Source organism: Diabrotica virgifera, chromosome 5, assembly GCF_917563875.1.
Source record: "Diabrotica virgifera virgifera chromosome 5, PGI_DIABVI_V3a".
NCBI classification, from domain to species: Eukaryota; Metazoa; Arthropoda; class Insecta; order Coleoptera; family Chrysomelidae; genus Diabrotica; species Diabrotica virgifera.
Genome location: NC_065447.1, coordinates 9,789,565 through 9,814,278, shown reverse-complemented (window position 1 = coordinate 9,814,278; position 24,714 = coordinate 9,789,565). Strand labels below are relative to the sequence as shown.

Below are 24,714 nucleotides of genomic sequence, written 5' to 3'. Positions count from 1 at the left end.
GTCAAAACGTATTGTCGAAACACCATGAAACAAGAGAGAATGTCAAACTTGTCTCAAATGTCAATAGAAAAAAACTTTTAAAACCTCTCCAAAACAATAATAAATTTTACAATGACGTTATAACCCATTTTGCTACTTCGAAACAACATAGACTAGAGTTAATTTATAAACAGGTTTACAAAAAAAAATAAAAAAAAATAAAAAAAAACAAAAACCAAAAATCTTCTATGAAATTGAAGCCTTTTAATTAGATGACATACCTATCTGAGGAGAAAAAACCTTGCCGACCCTGTCCCTAAAGCCACGGGCCGCCACTGGTAGGTATTTATAGTAAAAGTAAAGCTTACTAACTAAAACTAATTTGATTCTGATCGTGTAAATGGTAGGTACCTATAAGAAATCAGAATCGAATCGTTGCCGTGTCGGACGATATAAACCCACCTTTATTCTTAAAATAAATATTTTTAAACAAAAATTTACACAGGAGAAAGATACAAATTTTTACGACTCATAATGGAAGGGAAAGTGGAAGGAAGAAGAGGTACAGAGAGGAGAAAATGCTCCTGGCTGAAGAACGCAAGAAACTGGACATACATGGACACACATTCGATACTAAGAACAGCTCAAGATAGAGAGCAATTTGCTGTAGTTATTATCAACCTTCAGTAATAAAGAAATCACCATAAGAAGAAGAAACAAAAATTGAACAAAGACAGCTGATACCTACATAGCAATTAAGGCAATAGAGAAACAAAAATGCGTCTTGAACTTATATAAGTATGCGAACGAAATAAAGAAGGACAACTAACGAAATTGCGACCAAGGGAAGAAAAATGTGCCAAGAGAAATACCAAAGAACTGAAGAAATGAAAAGTGCTCAAAAACGAACATTAAGCGATGACTGGCAAGCTAGAGAGGAAATAACGACAGAAAAATAATCGCAGGTCTCTCATATAGTAAAATAATATAGGTATTATAATACAGTGAAATGTTTTAAAGCATGTGTACATACCTCCAGATGAATGCAGTCTTGCAGAATTACTGTAACTAATCGCCTGTTCTCTACTGGTCATCAAACTGTCCACACTAAATGCCGCCGCACTGTCCATAGCCTGCAGACTGGCCGTAACGTCACTCATTACATGTTCCTGATGAACTATCACCGATTTAGGATCGCCATATTTCGTACTCATACAATGGCTCAATTCAGTATTAGGCTCCCTTTTAGGCTTGCATTCCAACTTGCTTTTGATATCTTCTAAAGGCTTCTCCTCGCGTTTGTTTATAGGAGAATCGGACTGGATTTGTTGTCTTTTCAGCTGCTCTTCTTTTTCCCGAAGAGCATCTTTTTTCTTGAATCGCCTTCGTCTTCTGAGGTAAGAACCATTATCGAACATGTTGTATGAGTCGGGATCCAAGGTCCAATAACTGCCTTTGCCCGGTTTCTTGTCGTCTCTAGGAACCTTCACGAAGCATTCGTTCAGACTTAAATTGTGCCTTATGGAATTTTGCCAACCTTGTTTATTTTCTCTGTAGTACGGGAATCGTTCCATGATGAATTGGTAAATGCCGTTTAGAGTTATCTTTTTGTCTTGTGCGTTCTGTATAGCCATGGCGATTAAAGCGATGTAGCTGTACGGAGGCTTCACCATGTCTTTGGCAGTGCTTAAGGGATGTTGTTGATGGTGCCATGGTGAAGGATACCCGTACCGAGAGTACTGCTCGTACGCGTACGGATTCGATGCTGTTATAGCTGCTGAAGCCGAACTACTGTAGCTGCTGTAGCGGTTGTAAGCCGTCGGATGCTCAGAAAATATAGTATGCATGATGTTTTTCCACTAGTTGTTTGTATAAACACGTCCCGCAGCGAAAGAAAATAAACAAAACTTGGGCAAGTTGTAATCGAAAAGTGTCAGGAGTTTTCTAAAAGGAAAACACCGACTGTTATTTCAACAGTACGTTACGTTTTGTGTTTTCATTCCAATCAATCTTCCAAAAACAAGTCGGAGCTCACTTAATATTATGATACACAACATAGGGTGGTTTACACAGAGATTAAGTAAAAACAGTGTATGTTGCTTCTTGCCGAGACACAATGTTACTAGTGAAAACAGTCGGCTCGCTAGGGCAGGGGAACCAAGCAATTAAAGCGGTGATCTGCGCGATTCTGTAAACTCTTGCCACTCCCTCTCACCGCCCCACCAATCTCCTTCAATGTACAGCGACGCTCCTCCCTCTTTCACTAATGCACCATGACGGCTACAGGACGCCTAGTCACCGCCCCAGCGCTTATTTTTTTGCTAGGCAAAAAGATCGCTCGCAAGTGGAAATATTATATCAATAAAGCCCTGGTAGAAATTATTCTAAGGCTTTTACTTTATTTTTAGCAACACAAAAGTTTTGTGTACGTTGCGAGAAGGGACACGGTCGAAAGACAATGGAGAGCTTGCTCTGGGTGAAGGCAGCTTAATGAAGATTGGGAGGTTGCGCTGGGCAGTTCAGTTCGTGGTGGCTGATGACAGCAACGCGGGAAAAAGTGTTGTTGATGAACTACTACTGTTTGGTTTTTATCTGTCGGATTATAGGTACCATGTGAGCTGAGCTGTCATACAAAGGTAAGGTTTTAACATTATTAACCCTGCTGTAAAGTACAAGAATCATATTTAAACAATCAAATTGGCTTTAAAGGCACATTTCAAATTTAAGGTTATTAAGAACTGCTTAACAACAGTAAATCTAAATATTTGTTGAAGAAAAGATACACAAAAGAAACATATTATTTAAACATGTTTTTTATTTCACTATGTTTTATGTTTAACTTGTACTTAGTCTACTAAGTAGATATTCAAACTAGGCACCTATTCAAACACTATATTGTGTGGTTTTCTTGGTAGGCAATAGGTAATAAATATGTCTTTTATAGAACCTTCATCTATTGGTTTGCGTTTAGGTACTACCTATTTAAGTAGGTATACCTATTTATTTCTAGATATAGATCTCGTCCTTTCGTCTAGTTTATATCCAATGCTGTCACTTATAGTACTTCGTTATCCAGCCTCCAACTGTTCCCGAAGATCATAGACCATCTGACTATCCATCTTTAGGCTCTTCAGTTTGGTCGCCAATATCTTAGGTATCTTTGTGTGTACCTACTCCAAATCTAGTGATTTTGTTAAATGATGACCTACAAATTGTCTTACTGTTCAGGTAATTGGTCACATGTCTCACATTTGCCGATTTTGACATTCACTCAACGAAAAAGGTACGTAATATCAATAAAAATGTTAATTCAGAATTCAGACAACAAACGCAATACTTAAAATTTGTCCAATTCTTGGTTTTATTGGAACAACAAAGCGATGTTCATCAATTCATTATTTTAGTTAGTTGAGCCAATGTAGGTATTACGTTTATTGAATGGATGAACATTCATTATGTATACCATAATATCACTTTATTAATATTACGAACTCTGTTCATTGAGTCAACGAATAGGTACTATTCATTGAAACAACAACGTCGTTAATTGACCGACGAAGACTATTCGTTGTGTCAATAACAGTATTATTTCTCCTAACGTACATATTTCGTTTATTTCTTCAATTATTTCCTTTTATTCTTACAATTAATTCCGTTCATTCGCACAATAATAAATACGGTTATTCTTACAAGCAATTCTATTATTTATTCTTACAATCAGTTTCGTTCATTCCTACTATGAACGTATTTTATATTAATAAATTACTGAATGTACTTATTTATAATGACTTTACTTACACTGTGTGATTTCTCATAATATGAGAAATCATATCATGTTTCAGTGCGCTGGAATAAGTGTTACACTCCCCCCTCCCTGATTATTAACTTATTTATTTTTAGCACATAAGCAAAACGCTCGGACAGGTCGATTTTTAAAATAATCAAAGTACATGTATTATAACATCAATGTTTCGAACTTTACACGATCCCTCTTCAGGTGACAGGCATAACTTTGATTTTTTTTAATGGTAAAGTACATCATGTGACAGCTCATTTATAAGCGTTTGAAATAGTGATTCCAAAAATGTATAACACTTTAATCCTTTTTGAGAGCGTAAGTGCAAAATTTCGATCGAATTCTTTTTAAACGCATTCATTTTTTGGAATCTTGAGAAAACTAATAGGTAGTTTTGAAAAATTTAAACGCAGAATAAAAGATTACATTATTACCGAGGGCTGAAAGTTCCTTAAAGTTTCTTTTGAATGGTATATTTGAAATTAAAAATCATACTAAATTTTCTCTTTTTCACCCCTGTGACTTATTAAAATAATCATTATAGAAGTTCTCAGGGACTTCAGACCCTCGATAATACTGTAATATTTTATCCTGCGTTTAAATTTTTCAAAAATATTAATTAGTTTTCTCAGGATTCGAAAAAAATTTAAAAAGAATTCGACCGAAATTTCACGATAATAGACACACGAAAACTTCCTTCTACTACGGACTACACTTGAAAACGAAATGAAATTATTATTCGGCACTTGGGCAGAGGTAACAGCATTGTTTAACAAAGAATTCCTTTGTAAACAATGGTAACATAGAGAAGCTAGGGGTATCACGATAAGGAAAAGCCGTTACATTTCAAATGGTCAAGCAAAAGATTTATTGTCTCAACAACTACGTTTATTGTCACCATTAACGCATTGATTGTGGTTATTAAACGCAGTATTTGATTGATTAATGCATTCGTTGTCACAACAATCAGTTTACATCTATACAATAATCATATACTTATTACTCTATATTAACAACATTTGTACATTGTTTTAATGAAATCTGTACGTTGTCACGATAAACCAAGGTAATTGCTTGTCATCTACGAAATCAAGAAAGTAAGTTGCTGCCAGAATTAACATTATTTATTAAATATACGAAACTAAGTTATTGGCTGAATAAATTGAGTGTTATTGATTAATGTACATACTCTAGTTATTTTCACAATTATTATTCAATCATTGTGACAATAACCAAATACATTCATCATCATCAGTAGTTCCACAACCCTTTTTGGGTCCTGGCTTGTTCTAGGATTTTCCGCCATTCTGTTCTGTTCTTTGCTTTGTTCTTCCAGTGGGTAATCTCTAGTGTTTTCAGATCTTGTTCCACTTGTTCCATGTATCTAAGTTTGGGTCTTCCCTTTGACCTTCTCCCTACTGGTATTTGCTTCATTATATGTTTTGGTGTTTCGGTCTCCAACATTCGTTCAACATGGCCCATCCAGCGCAGACGTCCGATCTTTATGGATGTTATGTTAACCAAATACATTCGTCATTGTCTAAAAGTTTGTTGAAACAAAAAATGAAATTGTTTTACAACGAAATACTATTCAATAATCACTGTTAATTATCTAATATTACGAACTAAATTTTTTTGAGTGTTCATTTTTGATGTTTATGTTGCAGTGGTGTGATCTAACGTTTAACGAAAGTCATGCATCATCCTTACTTTTGTCTTTGTGCCTTTGAAGAGTTCACTTCCCTAATTTAATTTCTCGATAAGTTTCGTTCTTGTAGTATACTTATCAATATTGATCACTCTAACTATGAGAAAACTACCTATTAGAAACTATCATCATCAATGGCGTTAGAACTCTTAGAAACTCGCGCCTTTGCCGCGTTTTTAATGCCTTTTATGTTTGTCAGTCCTCTATCACTTAAATTTCTCCCTTTATCCCACTCCCATTATCCCCAGACCCGACCCTCTCTGATTGCATCATTCCACCTTTTTCTAGACCGTCCTACACACCTTTTCTCATCTGGTCTTCCCCAAAACACATTGTTTATAAGGCTATTGTTGTTACTGCGTATCACATGTCCTGTTCATCTTAATCAATTGGTCTTTATATAATTTATATATCTCACTAGATTTCAGCTTTTCAGTCTTTCCCTTCAGTATGTCATTGGAACTTTTCTGTCACATAACCCACCACTCGCTTTCTTCCACTTTATCCATACAACCCTAATTCTACGCATGCATCTCCTTTTATTTCTCCATTACTCTGTACCTAATACAAATCCCAGGTAGGTATGTACGTACAGCTGCGGCCATCGAATACTTTACGCCCTTACATATGTAGTAACCGATTTTTTGAATTTTTACCTCGTAAACGCACGTTTTACGTTAAAATGACAGTAATTATCAGTGGTGAGCCCAGAATAAATTGATTAAAATTAAAAAATCAAAATAAAAGGTAAATAAATAAATCAAAAAATAAATCAAAATAAATATAAAAGTGAAGGTGTAAACTTTTCAGTGACCGCAGCTGTACATTAACATACTCAAAACAAATAGGTAGGTACTGTTCACAATAATTTCACCATCCAAAGATATCATTTAATTTGTAGTAGGTATAGTTAAGTCCATCTTTAAATGAACATTCCAAACTTTGTTTTTGGCTTACCAAGTTTTAATTTTTTCTCAAGAGCTTGTTTCCAGTGTTCCAATATTTGTTCCAACTCGCTCTCAGCGTCTTGCGTCTTAGAACGTTACATACATTAAGCACCATGGAACATTACCCTGTAAATTCGGTGTTATTAATAATAATTATTGATCCAATATTAATAAGAATAAATAAGAGCTAAGCACCAAGCCCTGATGCAATCTTAATTGCACATGAAAATCAGTCTCCCCACTACAGGGGCGGCCCGTCAGGGTAGGCAAGGTAGGCGCCGCCTAACCTCTTCAAATGTACAATGATAAATTATTTATTAATATAAATTACTTATTTCAAAACTGTAATTTATAAATTTTGAGACAATACCGAAGTATCTAAAAATCTAAAATAAAGCAAAGCTACTTTTTAATTCATCTCTGAAGTTGTAATAATTATTGTACGCTCCCCGTAGCGTAGCATTACTACGACGGCTTTACCCTAGGGCAGGCTCTCTAAAAAGTAGCCGAACAGAATTCGCATTTGTCTCACTCTTTATAGGCCTTGGGCCCGCATATACAATTATTATTTATGACCACACCGTTGAAACTTTTTGTACTTGTTATTTGGGTGGAGTCGGACAAATTTTGAGCTTGGCGCATTATGGTAGTGGGGCGTTTGTCTGTCAAGCGGTGACGAAGTTGTCAATTTTATGCAAGAAAAAAATTTATTACCACATTGGTCATTCTATTTTAATCAATGGATTTTATCATATAAACAACGAAAACAATTTTGTCGGACAAAAATATTGGGGCATATGACGCGTCGGACACGCTAAATATGTCAAATTTATGAAAATAATAAATTTATTACCACATCGGTAATTTTAACGGTATCTATCATAAAACCTTTTTACAATAATGTGGTAACCTTGTCGGACAATTTTCACGGGGCATATGCGCAGTCGGACGCGCCGAAGATGTCAATTTCCTGAAATTTTTTTATTTATTACCACAGATGTCATTTTTATTTTGTACTGTTCTTTTACATGTGTAATGCATATTGGATCACTTGTCGGACAAAAATAATGGGGCGTTTTGGTACAATTAAAAGAAGAAGTAATTTTTATGCATACAGGGTGTTTGGTAAAGAATGGGCCATAGCTTAACCTCAGGTTCCTGAGGTTAAAATAGGCCGATTTAAGCTAACTTACCTTAGTACAAAGTTTATAAGAGCCGAGATACAGGGTGTCAAAGTTAAACTTTTTTTTTATTTATTATTTAATATTTCCTGATAGGTATGAGATAACAACATGAAATTTTATATTTGGGGGTTTCTTGGGTCGAGAAATCTAAATTCCTTACCAAAAATTATGCATTGCCCAGAGGGCGTCACATATGCCTTTCAGCACTCATTTATTACGTTCAATTTTTTTTATCCCTCACTCTGTATAATTTTGACATTAAAATTTTTATTTTCCTATTAGTTTTACTTAATAAAGGTATACTTCTTTCATCTTCCTAAACTCAACCGTTTTCGAGATAAACGCATTTTAAATATGCGATACACCATCATTTTTAGCATAATATCATTGAAGTTACACCCGAAAAATAACTTAAAATTTATGAAAATAATAAATTTATTACCACATGGATAATTTTAACGGTATCTACCATAAAACCTTTTTACAATAATGTGGTAACCTTGTCAGACAGTTTTCACGGGGCATATGCGCAGTCGGACCCGCCGAAAATGTCAATTTCCTGAAATTTTTTTATTTATTACCACAGATGTTATTTTTATTTTGTACTGTTTTTTTACATGTGTAATGCATATTGGATCACTTGTCGGACAAAAATAATGGGGCGTTTTGGTACAATTTAAAAAAAATTAATTTTTATACATTTTTGACTTCATATTAAATTACGTATTTTTCGGCTCATATTACCCGTATGCGCGCCAATGGTGAATATTAAATTCTTAACTCTAGTTAAAAAATGTGCAATAACTACCTCTTAAAACCCACCAACTGGTCAACTGGTTTTAAAGCAATAAATAAATCGTCAGTTCGTCAGAAAAACTTCAACACCCCCTATCTCGGAAACGATGCATTTGTGGACATACGTTTTTCTCGTAAAGCAAACTGACTTTATTTTCTCATGCACAATTACTCCTTAAAGTTTGCCATTTAAAAACACACTTTGTCTATGAAAAACATGGCTAGTTATTAAAGTCCTTAACTTTTTTATTATCCAACATAAACGAATGAATGAAAAAACTGAATGTTGAGAAGGAATGAGGCTATAGTTAGGTTTTAATTTTAGTATTTTATAGATGCTAGAATATTCCACGGGGTGATGCGAACTTTGAGAAAAAACATTTTTCCCTTTTTAAATAGAAATTGAATAAAATTTCTGAGATCGGTAACTTTTGAATGGTATATACAATTTTCAAAATTACAATGGGATAAGACAGGGAGATTCTCTGAGTCCTCTGTTGTTCAACCTGATCATGGACGAAATAATAAAAAAAGTAGGAACAAAAAAAGAATACCAAATGGGAGAAAAACCACTTAAAATAATCTGCTATGCAGACGACGCAATACTAATCTCTCAAAGTGAAGATGATTTACAACGTATGCTGCACGAATTTAGTATAACCGCTAGAAAATTTAACATGTAAATTTCCCTAAAAAAGACTAAATGCATGGTTATAACAGCAGATCTAATAAGGTGTAAATTAGAGCTGGAGGGTCAAATAATAGAACAAGTCATGGAGTTTAAATATCTAGGCATCACACTATGCAGCTACGGAAAGCTCGAAACAAAAGTGGAAGATCAGGTGAATAAAGCAAACAAAGCCGCAGGTTGCCTGAATGAAACAATATAGAGAAATAAAAACATCAGAAAAGAAGTGAAAGGCAGAATTTACAAAAGAGTCATCAGACCAATAATGACATACGCGGCAGAAACACAACCTGATACAGAAAGGACAAAAATAATGCTATAGAAACAGCAGAGATGAAAACATTGCGAAAAATCGATGGTAAGACGCTGTGGGATAGAGCTAGAAGTGCAGATATATGAAGGAGATGCAAGGTGGACAACATTAATAACTGGGTGAAACAGGGTTGTAACCAGGATGATCCTAAGGGGGAGTTACGTCTACTTGAAGGTCTCTGGGGGTATGGAATAATAATTGTGTTAAGCGTATAGAGCTCAAAGTATATCCAAAAGGGGGGTTATAACCCCCAAAACCACCCCCTGGTTACGCCTATGGGGTGAAAAGCAGAAGAGTAGAATGGAACGACCACATAAGCCGAATGACAACAAATAGAGTAGTAAGGACGGTCAGAGAAGGTTCCCCAATAGGAAGACGATCAGTGGGAAGACCACGAAAAAGGTGGAATGACAACTTACTGGAGGCACATTGAAAAACAGACAGAGTAATGTCTATATAAAAGGAAGAAGAAGAAGAAGAAGAAGAGAAGAATTTTCAAAATTAAACATGCTTTGGAAAGGTAATGTTCAGTACTAAAGGAAGCTGTAAAGTCGGACTTAAATTTTCTAAATTTTTGGGAGTTTTGGGGACGAGAACGAAAAACAGACTCTAAATGGGACGTAAAATCCACACCCTTGGAAAAAAATGGATGGTTGACATATATCTCTTTTCCTATATTTTAAGATTGGATTTGGCCCAATTTTTTCAATTCAGTCACATTTAGAAAATCGAAAATTTCTTGTATAATATAGTGTCGCATGTACGGGAACAGCCGTTTTCTGGGATATAAAAAAATAATAAGCATCAAGGAGACCAAAGCGAACTATAAACAATTTTTCTCGGTTAGATCTACATAGATCAAACTGAAAATTTGTAGAAATACACCTTATAATATTTATAAGGACGTAACGTAGAGAACATTCCTTCTTCTTCTTCTTTCTCATAATCCTTAGTGCCCTTCAGGGCGTCGGATGTCGGGTTCCGCCTTGTAGAGGACATTCTAAAATTTTAAAAAAAATTTCCGAAATTTTCCCTCTTGTCGGAAAATCTTTTTGGAAAATTTTGTGTACAATTCTTTGTCATGCCCTTTTAAGTGTAATACTTAGCGTGTGTACCAATTTTTAGCTAAATCGATTCAAAAGTAACCGAGAAACACTGTTTTAAATTTTTTTTTTGATAATACCTCTTCGTCGATAGCCTAAAAGAATTAAGATTTCTGTTAGTTTGCCCCAACATTTTTGTCAGACAATTATATTTTTTATTTAAGAATATAATTACTTGTAACCTACTACTTTGGTCGGAAAAATGGTTGTAAAGATAAGGGATGCACGAACCCAGCATAATTTGAAAGTATACTTTACTAATAAAAATAAATTTTTTGTCCGACTGTCGAGTTGCCCCAATATTTTTGTCCGACACTTTGATTTTTTGATTAAGAATATAATTACTTATAACCTACTAATGTTGTCGGAAAAATGGTTTTAAAGGTAAGGGTTGCACGAACCCAGAAAAGTTTAAAAGACAGTTTATTAATAAAAATTAAATTTTTTGTCCGACTTTGGATTTGACCCAATATTTTTGTCGGACACTTAGATTTTTTGATTTGGAATATAACTACTTATAACCTGATACTTGTGTCGGAAATTTTTTTTTATTTCGAGAAAAAAAACTACAGAACGATGTTTGTCGTTGTTCAAGGAGTATGTACACAAATTATCAGATCACAGTTTTTCTAAAATTTTCCCTCTTGTCGGAAAATTTTTTAAGAAAATTTTGGGTTCCGATCTACGTCATACCCTTTTAAATGCTTTATTTAGTGTGTGTACCAATTTTCAGCTAAATCGATTCAAAAGTAACCGAGAAACACTGTTTTAAAATTTTTTTTTGATAATACCTCCTCGTCGATAGCCTAAAAGAATTAAGTTTTCTGTTCGTTTGCCCCAACATTTTTGTCAGACAATTATATTTTTTGTTTAAGAATATAATTACTTGTAACCTACTACTTTTGTCGGAAAAATGGTTGTAAAGATAAGGGATGCACGAAGCCAGCATAATTTGAAAGTATACTTTACTAATAAAAATAAATTTTTTGTCCGACTGTCGAGTTGCCCCAATATTTTTGTCCGACACTTTGATTTTTTGATTAAGAATATAATTACTTATAACCTACTAATGTTGTCGGAAAAATGGTTTTAAAGGTAAGGGTTGCACGAACCCAGTAAGGTTTAAAAGACAGTTTATTAATAAAAATTAAATTTTTTGTCCGACTTTGGATTTGACCCAATATTTTTGTCGGACACTTAGATTTTTTGATTTGGAATATAACTACTTATAACCTGATACTTGTGTCGGAAATTTTTTTTTATTTCGAGAAAAAAAACTACAGAACGATGTTTGTCGTTGTTCAAGGAGTATGTACACAAATTATCAGATCACAATTTTTCTAAAATTTTCCCTCTTGTCGGAAAATTTTTTAAGAAAATTTTGGGTTCCGATCTACGTCATACCCTTTTAAATGCTTTACTTAGTGTGTGTATCAATTTTCAGCTAAATCGATTCAAAAGTAACCGAGAAACACTGTTTTAAAATTTTTTTTTGATAATACCTCCTCGTCGATAGCCTAAAAGAATTAAGTTTTCTGTTCGTTTGCCCCAACATTTTTGTCAGACAATTATATTTTTTGTTTAAGAATATAATTACTTGTAACCTACTACTTTTGACGGAAAAATGGTTGTAAAGATAAGGGATGCACGAACCCAGCATAATTTGAAAATATATTTTACTAATAAAAATAAATTTTTTGTCCGACTGTCGAGTTGCCTCAATATTTTTGTCCGACACTTTGATTTTTTGATTAAGAATATAATTACTTATAACCTACTAATGTTGTCGGAAAAATGGTTTTAAAGGTAAGGGTTGCACGAACCCAGTAAGGTTTAAAAGACAGTTTATTAATAAAAATTAAATTTTTTGTCCGACTTTGGATTTGACCCAATATTTTTGTCGGACACTTAGATTTTTTGATTTGGAATATAACTACTTATAACCTGATACTTGTGTCGGAAATTTTTTTTTATTTCGAGAAAAAAAACTACAGAACGATGTTTGTCGTTGTTCAAGGAGTATGTACACAAATTATCAGATCACAATTTTTCGAAAATTTTCCCTCTTGTCGGAAAATTTTTTAAGAAAATTTTGGGTTCCGATCTACGTCATACCCTTTTAAATGCTTTACTTAGTGTGTGTACCAATTTTCAGCTAAATCGATTCAAAAGTAACCGAGAAACACTGTTTTAAATTTTTTTTTTGATAATACCTCCTCGTCGATAGCCTAAAAGAATTAAGTTTTCTGTTCGTTTGCCCCAACATTTTTGTCAGACAATTATATTTTTTGTTTAAGAATATAATTACTTGTAACCTACTACTTTTGACGGAAAAATGGTTGTAAAGATAAGGGATGCACGAAGCCAGCATAATTTGAAAATATATTTTACTAATAAAAATAAATTTTTTGTCCGACTGTCGAGTTGCCCCAATATTTTTGTCCGACACTTTGATTTTTTGATTAAGAATATAATTACTTATAACCTACTAATGTTGTCGGAAAAATGGTTTTAAAGGTAAGGGTTGCACGAACCCAGTAAGGTTTAAAAGACAGTTTATTAAAAAAATTAAATTTTTTGTCCGACTTTGGATTTGACCCAATATTTTTGTCGGACACTTAGATTTTTTGATATAGAATATAACTACTTATAACCTGATACTTGTGTCGGAAATTTTTTTTAATTGGAAAAAAAAAACTACAGAACGATGTTTGTCGTTGTTCAAAGAGTATGTAAGCAAATATCAGATCACAATTTTTCAAAAATTTTCCCTCTTGTCGGAAAATTTTTTAAGAAAATTTTGGGTACAGCTCTACGTCATACCCTTTTAAATGTTTTACTTAGTGTGTGCCAATTTTGAGCTAAATCGATTCAAAAATAACCGAGACAACTCTTTTAAAATTTTTTAATATTACTTTCTCGTCGATAGCCTAAATGAATTAAGTTTTCTGTTCGTTTGCCCCAAGATTTTTGTTAAAAAATTACATTTTTTGCTTAAGAATATAATTACTTGTAACTTACTACCTTTGTCGGAAAAATGGTTGTAAAGATAAGAGATACACGAACCCAGCATATTTTAAAAGTATAGTTTATCAATAAAAATTAAATTTTTTGTCCGACTTTGGATTTGCCCCAATATTTTTGTCGGACACTTAGATTTTTTGATTTGGAATATAACTACTTATAACCTGATACTTGTGTCGGAAATTTTTTTTTATTTCGAGAAAAAAAACTACAGAACGATGTTTGTCGTTGTTCAAGGAGTATGTACGCAAATATCAGATCACAATTTTTCTAAAATTTTCCCTCTTGTCCGAAATTTTTTTGGGAAAATTTTGGGTACAGCTCTACGTCATACACTTTTAAATGTTTTACTTAGTGTGTGTACCAATTTTTAGCTAAATCGATTCAAAAGTAACCGAGAAACACTGTTTTAAATTTTTTTTTTGATAATACCTCCTCGTCGATAGCCTAAAAGAATTAAGTTTTCTGTTCGTTTGCCCCAACATTTTTGTCAGACAATTACATTTTTTGTTTAAGAATATAATTACTTGTAACCTGCTACTTTTGTCGGAAAAATGGTTGTAAAGATAAGGGATGCACGAACCCAGCATAATTTGAAAGTATACTTTACTAATAAAAATTAAATTTTTTGTCCGACTGTCGAGTTGCCCCAATATTTTTGTCCGACACTTTGATTTTTTGATTAAGAATATAATTACTTATAACCTACTAATGTTGTCGGAAAAATGGTTGTAAATAAAAAAATTTCAGGAAATTGACATCTTCGGCGCGTCCGACTGCGCATATGCCCCGTGAAAATTGTCCGACAAGGTTACCACATTATTGTAAAAAGGTTTTATGATAGATACCGTTAAAATTATCGATGTGGTAATAAATTTATTATTTTCATAAATTTGACATATTTAGCGTGTCCGACGCGTCATATGCCCCAATATTTTTGTCCGACAAAATTGTTTTCGTTGTTTATATGATAAAATCCATTGATTAAAATAGAATGACCAATGTGGTAATAAATTTTTTTCTTGCATAAAATTGACAACTTCGTCACCGCTTGACAGACAAACGCCCCACTACCATAATGCGCCAAGCTCAAAATTTGTCCGACTCCATCCAAATAACAAGTACAAAAGGTTTCAACGGTGTGGTCATAAATAATAATTTTATATGCGGGCCCAAGGCCTATTACGCTAAGCACAGCGGCTGTATTGTCGCTTGCCTGGCCGTGTATTTTCGGGCTATAGGTAGGCTAGATTTTTTTGAGTCTTTGACATTGGTTGTGTCGAGCTGCATCTCCGAACTGCCAATTGCATGTTTTAGGATCTTGACTACCAATTCTGAAAAAAACGAAAAGTTCGAATTTTGTCGTGAAATTTGGTATGTGGGGTCAGAATAATATTTCTAACAATTTTTCCAAATAACTTTTTGCGATATCTCTAACGCCAAACAAAATATTGAAAATTCGTCCTGTTTGTGAATTCGCAATAGGCCACGTTTAAAATTTAAATTTCAGTTGACTATCTTAAAAAGTGTAAACCATCAAAATCAATGACTGCAAAATTTTAAATCTGTATTTATTTTAATAGCCGAAATATAAGGGTGTCTTCATCTTAAATACGACACACTGTATACAGGGTGTTTGGTAAAGAATGAGCTATAGCTTAACACTAGGTTCCTGAGGTTAAAATATGTCGATTTGAGCTAACTTACCTTAGTACGAAAGTTGATAATAACCGAAATACAGGGTGTCAAAGTTAAAACTTTTATTTTATTTATTCTTGAATATTTCCTAACAGACATGGGATAATAACACAAAATTTGGTAAGCGGGGATTTTTTGAGACGAGAAATCTAAATTCGTCACCAAAAATGATGTATTATCCAGGGGGCGCCACATACGCCTTTCAGCGCTAATTTAATAGGTTCAATTTTTTTATTACCCACTCTACATACTTTCTAAAAAAAAATTTTATTCTATTAATATTTTTACTTAAAAAAGGTATACTACATTCATCTCGCTAAACTCAACCGTTTTCGAGAAACGCATTTTAAATCTGCGAGGCAACATAATTTTTTGCAGCATATCATTGTAGTTACAGTTACACCAGAAAAATAACTTAAAATCATAAAAATTTACAAAAATGTATCTCAAATTTCTTCAAATGGAATTTGCAACATAAATATGAGAACTGGCACAATTATTATGGTTTCAAGTATATTTTTCGGGTCTAACTACAATGATATGCAAAAATTATGTTGTATCGCAGACTTAAAATGCGTTTATCTCGAAAACAGTTGAGCTTAGCGAGATGAATGCAGTATACCTTTTTAAAGTAAAAATATTAAGAGAATAAAAATGTTGATTCAAAAAGTACGTGGCGTGGGAGATAAAAAAAATTGAACGTATTAAATGAGCGCTGAAAGACGTATGTAGCGCCCTCTGGGTAATAGATCATTTTTGGTGGCAAATTTAGATTTCTAATCCCAAAAAACCCCGCTTACCTACCAAATTTTGTGTTGTTATCCCATGTCTGTCAGGAAATATTGAAGAATAAATAAAATAAAAGTTTAAGTTTGACACCCTGTATTTCGGTTATTATTAACTTTGGTACTAAGGTAAGTTAGCTTAAATCGACCAATTTTAAGCTCAGGAGTGTAAGGTTAAGCTATGGCCCATTCTTTACCAAACACCCTGTACCTATATAGGTATGTACATATTATTATACACCATATGCGTTGCCTACCCGGATACTGAGGTCACGAGCCGCCACTGCCCCACTACTCCCCAGTCAAAAGTAATCCCAGTAATCAACTGTCAAAATACTTTTTCTATCACTTTTTGAGATCCTTTTCGGGAGTTAGTAGGTAATACCTACCTAGTGCGGCAGATTCGTGCAATATATTATAAGAATTGCACATTTAATGATACAAGCGTATAATTTGGTCCACATATACTGCACAAATAAAGGTTAAAATTTAGATATGAGGCCATCTCAGTTTTTGCCTTTTACAAAAATGGCGGTTATTCAAAACGGGCGACTATACATATATGACTAATAGCACGATATCTTTTGAATGAAAAGTCCGATTTCAACCAAATTTGGTACGTAGGTTCGTTTTGTGATTTACAAGATCGATGCCATAAACTGGAAGAATCGTTTTACCAGAAGTTTTGTTTTTCCTGGTTTTTTATGTAAAACTATTTTATATTATGTAAATAATTTATTTTCAATTTTTTCACCCTGTATATATTAATTTTTCAAAATGGTAATACCACTATTGAAAAGAGGGTAAGAATATGTTTTAGGAAATATTTTGAACTTTGTAGTTATGTTAATTATAATTACCATTTAATAAATGCATAACGTATCTTCAGATGTACCTATATGTGGCAGATTCGTGCAAATATTATAAGAATTATTGTACATTTAATGGTAGAGTCATATAATTTGGATAACATATACTACACATACAAAAGTTCAAATTTAGATATGAGGCCATCTCAGATTTTGCCTTTTACAAAAATGGCGAGCATTCAAAATGGCGGCTATACATATGTGACTAATAGCACGATAACTTTTGAACGAAAAGTCCGATTTTAGCCAAATTTGGTATCAAGTTTCTTTTTTTGATGAATAAGATCGAGGTCTTGAACCGGAAGAATCGGTTTACCAGAAGTTGTGTTTTTACTGTTTTTTATGTAAAAATATGTTGTTGTTTTTTCAATTCTTTCACCCTGTATATATTAATTTTTCAAAAAGGTAATACCGCCATTGAAAATAGTGTAAAAATATTTTTTTAAGAAAGATTTTGAACTTTTTAGTTATGTTAATTACCATTTAATAAATGCATAACGTATCTTCATATGTATCTATGTGCGGTAGATTCATTTTGAATGCCTGCCATTTTTGTAAAAGACGAAATCTGAGATGGCCTCATATCTAAATTTGAATCTTTGTATGTGTAGTGTGTGTGGTCCAAATTATATGCTTTTACCATTAAATGTACAATAATTCTTATATTATTTGTACGAATGCGCCGCACATAGGTTCATAGGTACATGTTAAGATACGTTATGCATTTATTAATTGGTAATTAATATAACTAAAGAGTTCAAAATATTTCCTAGAAAATATTTTTACGCTCTTTTCAACGTCGGTATTAACTTTTTGAAAAATTAATATATACAGGGTGAAAGAATTGGTAAAAAACAACATGTTTTTACACAAAAATCAGGAAAAACACAACTTCTGGTAAATCGATTCTTCCGGTTCAAGACCTTGGTCTAACACATCAAAATAAGAATCTATATAACGAATTTGGTTGAAATCGGACTTTTCGTTCAAAAGTTATCGTGCTATAAGTCACATATGTATAGTCGCCATTTTGTATGCCCGCCATTTTTGTAAAAGGTAAAATCTGAGATGGCCTTATATCTAAATTTGAACCTTGATGTGTGTAGTATATGTGGTCCAAATTATATGCTTCTACCATTAAATGCACAATAATTTTTATAATGTTTGCACGAATTTGCCACACATAGGTACTTGTGATGATACGTTATGCATTTATTAAATGATAATTAACATAACTAAAAAGTTCAAAATATTTTCTACAAAATATTTTTACGCTCTTTTCAATTGCGGTATTACCTTTTTGAAAAATTAATATTTACAGAGGGAAAAAATTGAAAAAAAACATATTTTTACATAAACAACCAGTAAAAACACAACTTCTGGTAAACCGATTCTTCCGGTTCACCATATCCCTCTTGTAAATCAAAAAGAAAACCTATATACCAAATTTGGTTGAAATCGGACTTTTCGTTCAAAAGTTATGGTACTATTAAACACATAAGTCTAGCCGCCATTTTGAACGCCCGCCATTTTTGTAAAAGACAAAATCTGAGATGGCCTCATATCTAAATTTGAACCTTTATATGTGTAGTATTATATGTGGTGCAAATTATATGCTTGTATCATTAAATGTGCAATTGTTTCACATATCGGCCGCACTAACCCATATTTTATTATTTTCAGTTTATTTATTAATTTCATTTCATGGGTAGGTAATACCTACCCATATTTTATTATTTTCGTTTTGCTTTCTTTGCTCGTTGTTTGGTTATTTGTTATTTTATATAGGCAGGCTATATACGGTTTAAGTATTATACATAAAGCAGACAAAAGTAACCAGACTAAAGAAATAAACAGAAGAATAAGAATGGGTTGGGCGGTATTCGGAAAACTCTCATATACTATCAAAAACCAAAAATACCTTTAAAATTAAGAACAAAGGTTTTTAATGCATGCGTTCTACCTGTTCTGACATATTATGAGGCACAGACGTGGACGTGTAACAAAAGCAACTTAGATCAAATAAAAAAAAGAATGTGTGTGTACTTTGTACGCACGTAAGAAGTTATACTTCTATTATATGATTTAAACGAAATTAATATACTTTTTATTTATATTTTGTTTAAATATTAAACTAATTTATACATACTTACTACTTCTCAAACATTTTTATCAGAACAGTGCCAAAAATTAAAATAATAAAAGAATAAAACACACACAAACACATTAAACAAGCCACAAATGATGTCTGAACATTAATTGTCGAAAATTGTTTTAACTAAATACGTATTTTCTGAAAATACAATTATATAATAAATATACTTACAATCATAAAATGTATTAAAAAAAACAAAAAAGAAAGTTTCTATTGGGACTCGAACCAGCGCTGATAAGAGCGGTTGGTATTGGAATTCATTCGCCTTCTCCGCTTAGCCACGGACACTATGTGTCATTATTTATGAAGATCGACTAACTAAACGGATTAAACTTGTGATATTTTGATATTTTGAAAATTGATCAAATTATTTTAATTTTGAATTGAAATGATTTAGAATTGAAAAAATACAACAAAACATAGAGTAAAAAAACAATATATTAGGTGAATATTGATAGAAATTTTGATGGTAATCAAATTATATAAATAAAAGTATTACATACTATGTATTTTGGCAGATCAAATAGGAAGGTTTATATCCATGATACATTAACAATTATTACGTACCTGTTGCTTTTAAAAACTATTTAAAAGTCACTACAATATTATAAACTTTTTTGTTTCTGTCCTTACAACAATAAAACTAATATATTATACATTTGTTTACCTTTACCTTTACCTCCAAACCACAGCTGCCATATCGGATAATTTTTGACATGTCATTTGAACATCCAATCAGAACAAAGTTATAATGCGCATGCGCCGGGCTGATAGGTTTTAACATATAAAAAATCACCCTCTATCGCCGGTAAAGAAGTATAACTTCAAAAACTCAAAGGGCTATGGAAAGACAAATGTTGGGAATATCGCTGAGAGATAAAAGAGGAACGAGTGTATAAAAGGCAAAACCGGAACAACAGACGCTGTCGAACATGCATTGGAATTCAAATGGAAATGGGCTGGGTACAACGAAAGATGGAATAAAGAAATTGGCTTCTGGAGACCATATACGGCAAAAAGATCAAGAGGTCGACCGCAAATGAATTTGAAAGATAATATTGAGCAAAGCGCAGGTTCAACGTGGAAAATGCAAACAGAAGACAGAGACAAATGGAGACAAATGGGAGAATGGGAGAGGCCTATATTAAACACATGAATAGATTTTGGCACACGGATCTGAATTTTGGCAAATGACAATGAATGAGAAGAAAAAACTGGAAGTAGTAGAAATTGACTATCTAAGAAGAGCGTGTTGGACATCTAGACTTTATCGCATCCCAAATGAAGAAATAAGAAGAACAGGAAGGATCTACAATACCGTAGATTTATGGCCACTGTATGGTTTTGAAGATCTGTGTTTGACCTAGTTCCTTGCGACTGTTTATATAATTTTCTTCTCTCTTTTATTTTTTCCTGAGCTTCGTTTACCACCACCAGGTCTCTTTATTCTCAAACTTATTTCCTGAAAGTTTTCCAAAATTTCAATACAAGTATCTAGTATAGAAGTATCTCTAATAATACTGGCCATTTTCCTCCAAATTGTATTAGAACTTTCTCTTATGTCCCCACACATTTTTCGATTTTTCCCCTATTTTCGTCCTGAATAGATCTTCTTTCCCATCGTTCAACATTTCTACCACTTAATTTTTTGTGGTCCGCAATAATATTATAAATCTACTAATTAATATTAATATTATTACTAAATAATAGTAGATACCATTAAAATAATAATTAAAATAATAATACCGAAAATAATTTACTTTCATTTTGGTAATTCATAGACTGGACTATAGAACAAGCAAACAATAAATTTAGTTTTACGATAATGTAAAAAACGTGTTTTTTCTACCATTGCATAAATTAAGAAGTGACCCTTCATCCTATATTAGCAAAAAACTGAGAACAAACAATGGTGTCAATTTTCTTGTAAGAAAATAAACCAGTTTGGTCTTTACAAAATGTAAAAAAAGTTTTATGGGCAATTATCACCTAATAAAACCAACTTTTTATTTATTTTTATTACCTAGCAAACAAGCATATTAGGTTCCAAAAAAATAATGACATTTTTTGTTTTTTTTAATAGTTACCTATTATTGGTCTTTGAAAAATGATAAAGAAGGTATTTCTTATCTTAAATAAAATATGATAATTATTTTTAGGTAAGCTAATTTATTTGTACTTAGTACTTTATAGATACCTATATAACAATATTAAGTACCGTTCTTGGTTTTTATTCTTCATGTACTTTTCTTGTATACTCATCTAGTATCAGAACAGTTGTCGGGGAGACTGAGACTGATAAATTTCATGTGAAAGGAGATTGATTAGAGAAGGAATAGGATTGCACTAAGGCTCGATAATTTGTTTTCCGAGTACCTACCGTTCTGCAACTGTTGCATCTCTCAGGTTTTGCATATTTTATTTCTTTCTGGCCATTTCATTTTCCTTGCTGACATTTGCAAGTCTAGTCCTCAATTTTGAGATCACTGGGTAGTGATATGAGTCTATGATGGAGGTGCAGATAACGAATTAGACAAGAAAAGGAAAATACACTAAGGTGCGTGTGGGGCACATATAATACGGAGTAGTAGACCGGGGAGTATCGTCGCCCCCGCTAGCGCAATTATTCCGATTCGATTTTTTTGCACAAACTTACTCAAAAAGAGGTCCTTATAACACATCCACAGGGTGCCGGGCGGTGCCGTGGTCGAAAAATTTTTTAAACAATTTTTTTTAAACAAATTCACCAAAATAATTTTTTTATTTCCAAAATTTTTTTTTATATAATTTGGGTCATTCTGAGCAAAAAATGTCTCCTGTCATTTTTCTCTAAAATTGACTTTTGTCGAGTTATACGCGATTAAAAATTTGAAAAATGCGAAAATGGCCATTTTCAAGGCTTCATAACTCGATCAAAAATGATTATGATGAAATTCAAAAAGTGACAAAATCAAGATTCAAATACCATCTTCAGCGTTCTGAAGAGATTTTTGTCATTAATTTATTACAAAGCTGATATTTTTAGTTATTAACAATTAGCGCTATAGTCCAACTGTATCGTCGCCCCCGTTAACGGAACTATTTCGATTAGATTTTTTTGCACAAACTTACTCAAAAAGAGGTCCTCATAACATATCCACATGGTGCCGGGCGGTGCCGTGGTCGAAAAATTTTTTAAACAATTTTTTAAAACAAATTCACAAAAATAATTTTTTTATTTCCAACAATTTTTTTTAGATAATTTGGGTCATTCTGAGCAAAAAAGGTCTCTTGTCATTTTTCTCTAAAATTTACTGTTGTCGAGTTATACGCGATTAAAAATTTGAAAAATGCGAAAATGGCTATTTTCAAGGCTTCATAACTCGATCAAAAATGATGATTATGAAATTCAAAAAATGACAAAATCAAGATTCAAATACCTTCTTCAGCGTTCTGAAGAGATTTTTGTCATTAATTTATTACAAAGCTGATATTTTTAGTTATTAACAATTAGCGCTATAGTCCAACTGTATCGTCGCCCCCGTTAGCGGAACAATTTCGATCAGATTTTTTTGCACAAACTTACTCAAAAAGGGGTTCTCACAACATATCCACAGGGTGCCTTGCGGTGCTGTGGTCGAAAAATTTTTTAAACAATTTTTTTTTTAAACAAATTCACAAAAATAATTTTTTCATTTCCAACAATTTTTTTTTAGATAACTTGGGTCATTCTGAGCAAAAAAGGTCTGTTGTAATTTTTCTCTAAAATTGATTGTTGTCGAGTTAAATGCGAATAAAAATTTGAAAAATGCAAAAATGGCCATTTTAAGGCTTCATAACTCGATTAAAAATGATTATTATAAAATTCAAAAAGTGACAAAATCAAGGTTGAAATACCTTCTTCAGCCTCCTGAAGTGAATAAAATAATGCCAAAAATCTCTTCAAGACGTTGAAGAAGATATTTGAATCTTGATTTTGTCACTTTTTGAATTTCATAATAATAATTTTTAATCGAGTTATGAAGCCTTGAAAATGGCAATTTTCGCATTTTTCAAATTTTTAATCGCCTTTAACTCGACAACAGTCAAGTTTAGAGAAAAATGACAGGAGACCTTTTTTGCTCAGAATGATCCAAATTATCTAAAAAAAAATTGTTGGAAATAAAAAAATTATTTTTGTACATTTGTTTAAAAAAAATTGTTTAAAACATTTTTCGACCACGGCACCGCCCGAAACCCTGTGGATATGTTATAAAGACCTCTTTTTGAGTAAGTTTGTGCAAAAAAATCTAATCGAAATAGATCCGCTAACGGGGGCGACCATACAGTTTGACTATACCGCTAATTTTTAATAACTAAAAATAACAGCTTTGTAATAAAATAATGACAAAAATCTCTTCAGGACGCTGAAGAAGGTATTTGAATCTTGATTTTGTCACTTTTTGAATTTCATAATAATCATTTTTAATCGAGTTATGAAGCCTTGAAAATGGCCATTTTCGCATTTTTCAAATTTTTAATCGCGTATAACTCGACAACAATCAATTTTAGAGAAAAATGACAGCAGACCTTTTTTACTCAGAATGATCCAAATTATCTAAAAAAAATTGTTGGAAATATAAAAATTATTTTTGTGCATTTGTTTAAAAAAAATTGTTTAAAAAATTTTTCGACCACGGCACCGCCCGAAACCCTGTGGATATGTTATAAAGACCTCTTTTTGAGTAAGTTTGTGCAAAAAAATCTAATCGAAATAGTTCCGCTAACGAGGGCGACCATACAGTTTGACTATACCGCTAATTTTTAATAACTAAAAATAACAGCTTTGTAATAAAATAATGACAAAAATCTCTTCAGGACGCTGAAGAAGGTATTTGAATCTTGATTTTGTCACTTTTTGAATTTCATAATAATCATTTTTAATCGAGTTATGAAGCCTTGAATATGGCCATTTTCGCATTTTTCAAATTTTTAATCCTGTATAACTCGACAACAATCAATTTTAGAGAAAAATAACAGGAGGCCTTTTTTGCTCAGAATGATCCAAATTATCTAAAAAAAAGAATGTGTGTGTACTTTGTACGCACGTAAGAAGTTATATTTCTATTATAATATAATTTCAACGAAATAAATATACCTACTTAACAGTTACAATACAAAAAATTAACAATAATTACCAAAAATGAACCAAAACTTAACAATGCCAAATATTAAAAAAAAAGAAAAACATATGAATCGTCCGGGATTTGAACCCGCAATCTCGCGATTTTTTGATCTCTGGTCCAATGCTCTACCAACAAGGCCATCAAGCCGCATGCTACTTACCTTTCAGATATACATAATTATACATCACGGTGACAAGTGAAATATAAAAATAGATGTTTTATTATTTTACGCCCAAGGAAGACAAATCCAAAGACACAAAATTATAATAAAAAACCTTTTAAACCACCTTTTTCAAATTGCGCAAGTTGTATTATTAATATTAATGTTAATAAATGAAATATAAATATTTTGACGTTTCACAATTTGACAATTCACTTTTAACTGCAGTGCCTTAAAAATTTTAAAGCACTAGTGCCTTAAAGTAGCATTTTTAACGCTACTATGGAGTCCTAAAAATTGCAATTTTAACACGTTTGTAGAAAAATATATTTAAAAATACTAATATATTCTTTCCACAGATTTTCT

General features: G+C 32.5%; 2 protein-coding genes across 3 annotated transcripts in view; one reads left to right on the top strand and one right to left on the bottom strand.

Moving 5' to 3' along the window:
- Positions 1-2,082, bottom strand: part of LOC114332701 (fork head domain-containing protein crocodile-like) — a 28,076-nt gene extending 25,994 nt beyond the window's left edge. Inside the window, exon 1 of the mRNA XM_028282528.2 lies at positions 1,013-2,082. Within this exon, the coding sequence (XP_028138329.1) occupies positions 1,013-1,826 (814 nt within the window). The 5' untranslated portion in view covers positions 1,827-2,082. The remainder of the gene's footprint in view (positions 1-1,012) is intronic.
- Positions 2,083-2,487: 405 nt separating this feature from the next.
- Positions 2,488-24,714, top strand: part of LOC126884930 (protein twisted gastrulation-like) — a 489,408-nt gene continuing 467,181 nt past the window's right edge. The window contains exon 1 of one of the 2 annotated variants that reach the window (XM_050651282.1): positions 2,488-2,615. The gene's annotated coding sequence lies outside the window, so the exon portion shown is untranslated. The remainder of the gene's footprint in view (positions 2,616-24,714) is intronic. The other variant, XM_050651284.1, reaches the window with a different exon arrangement.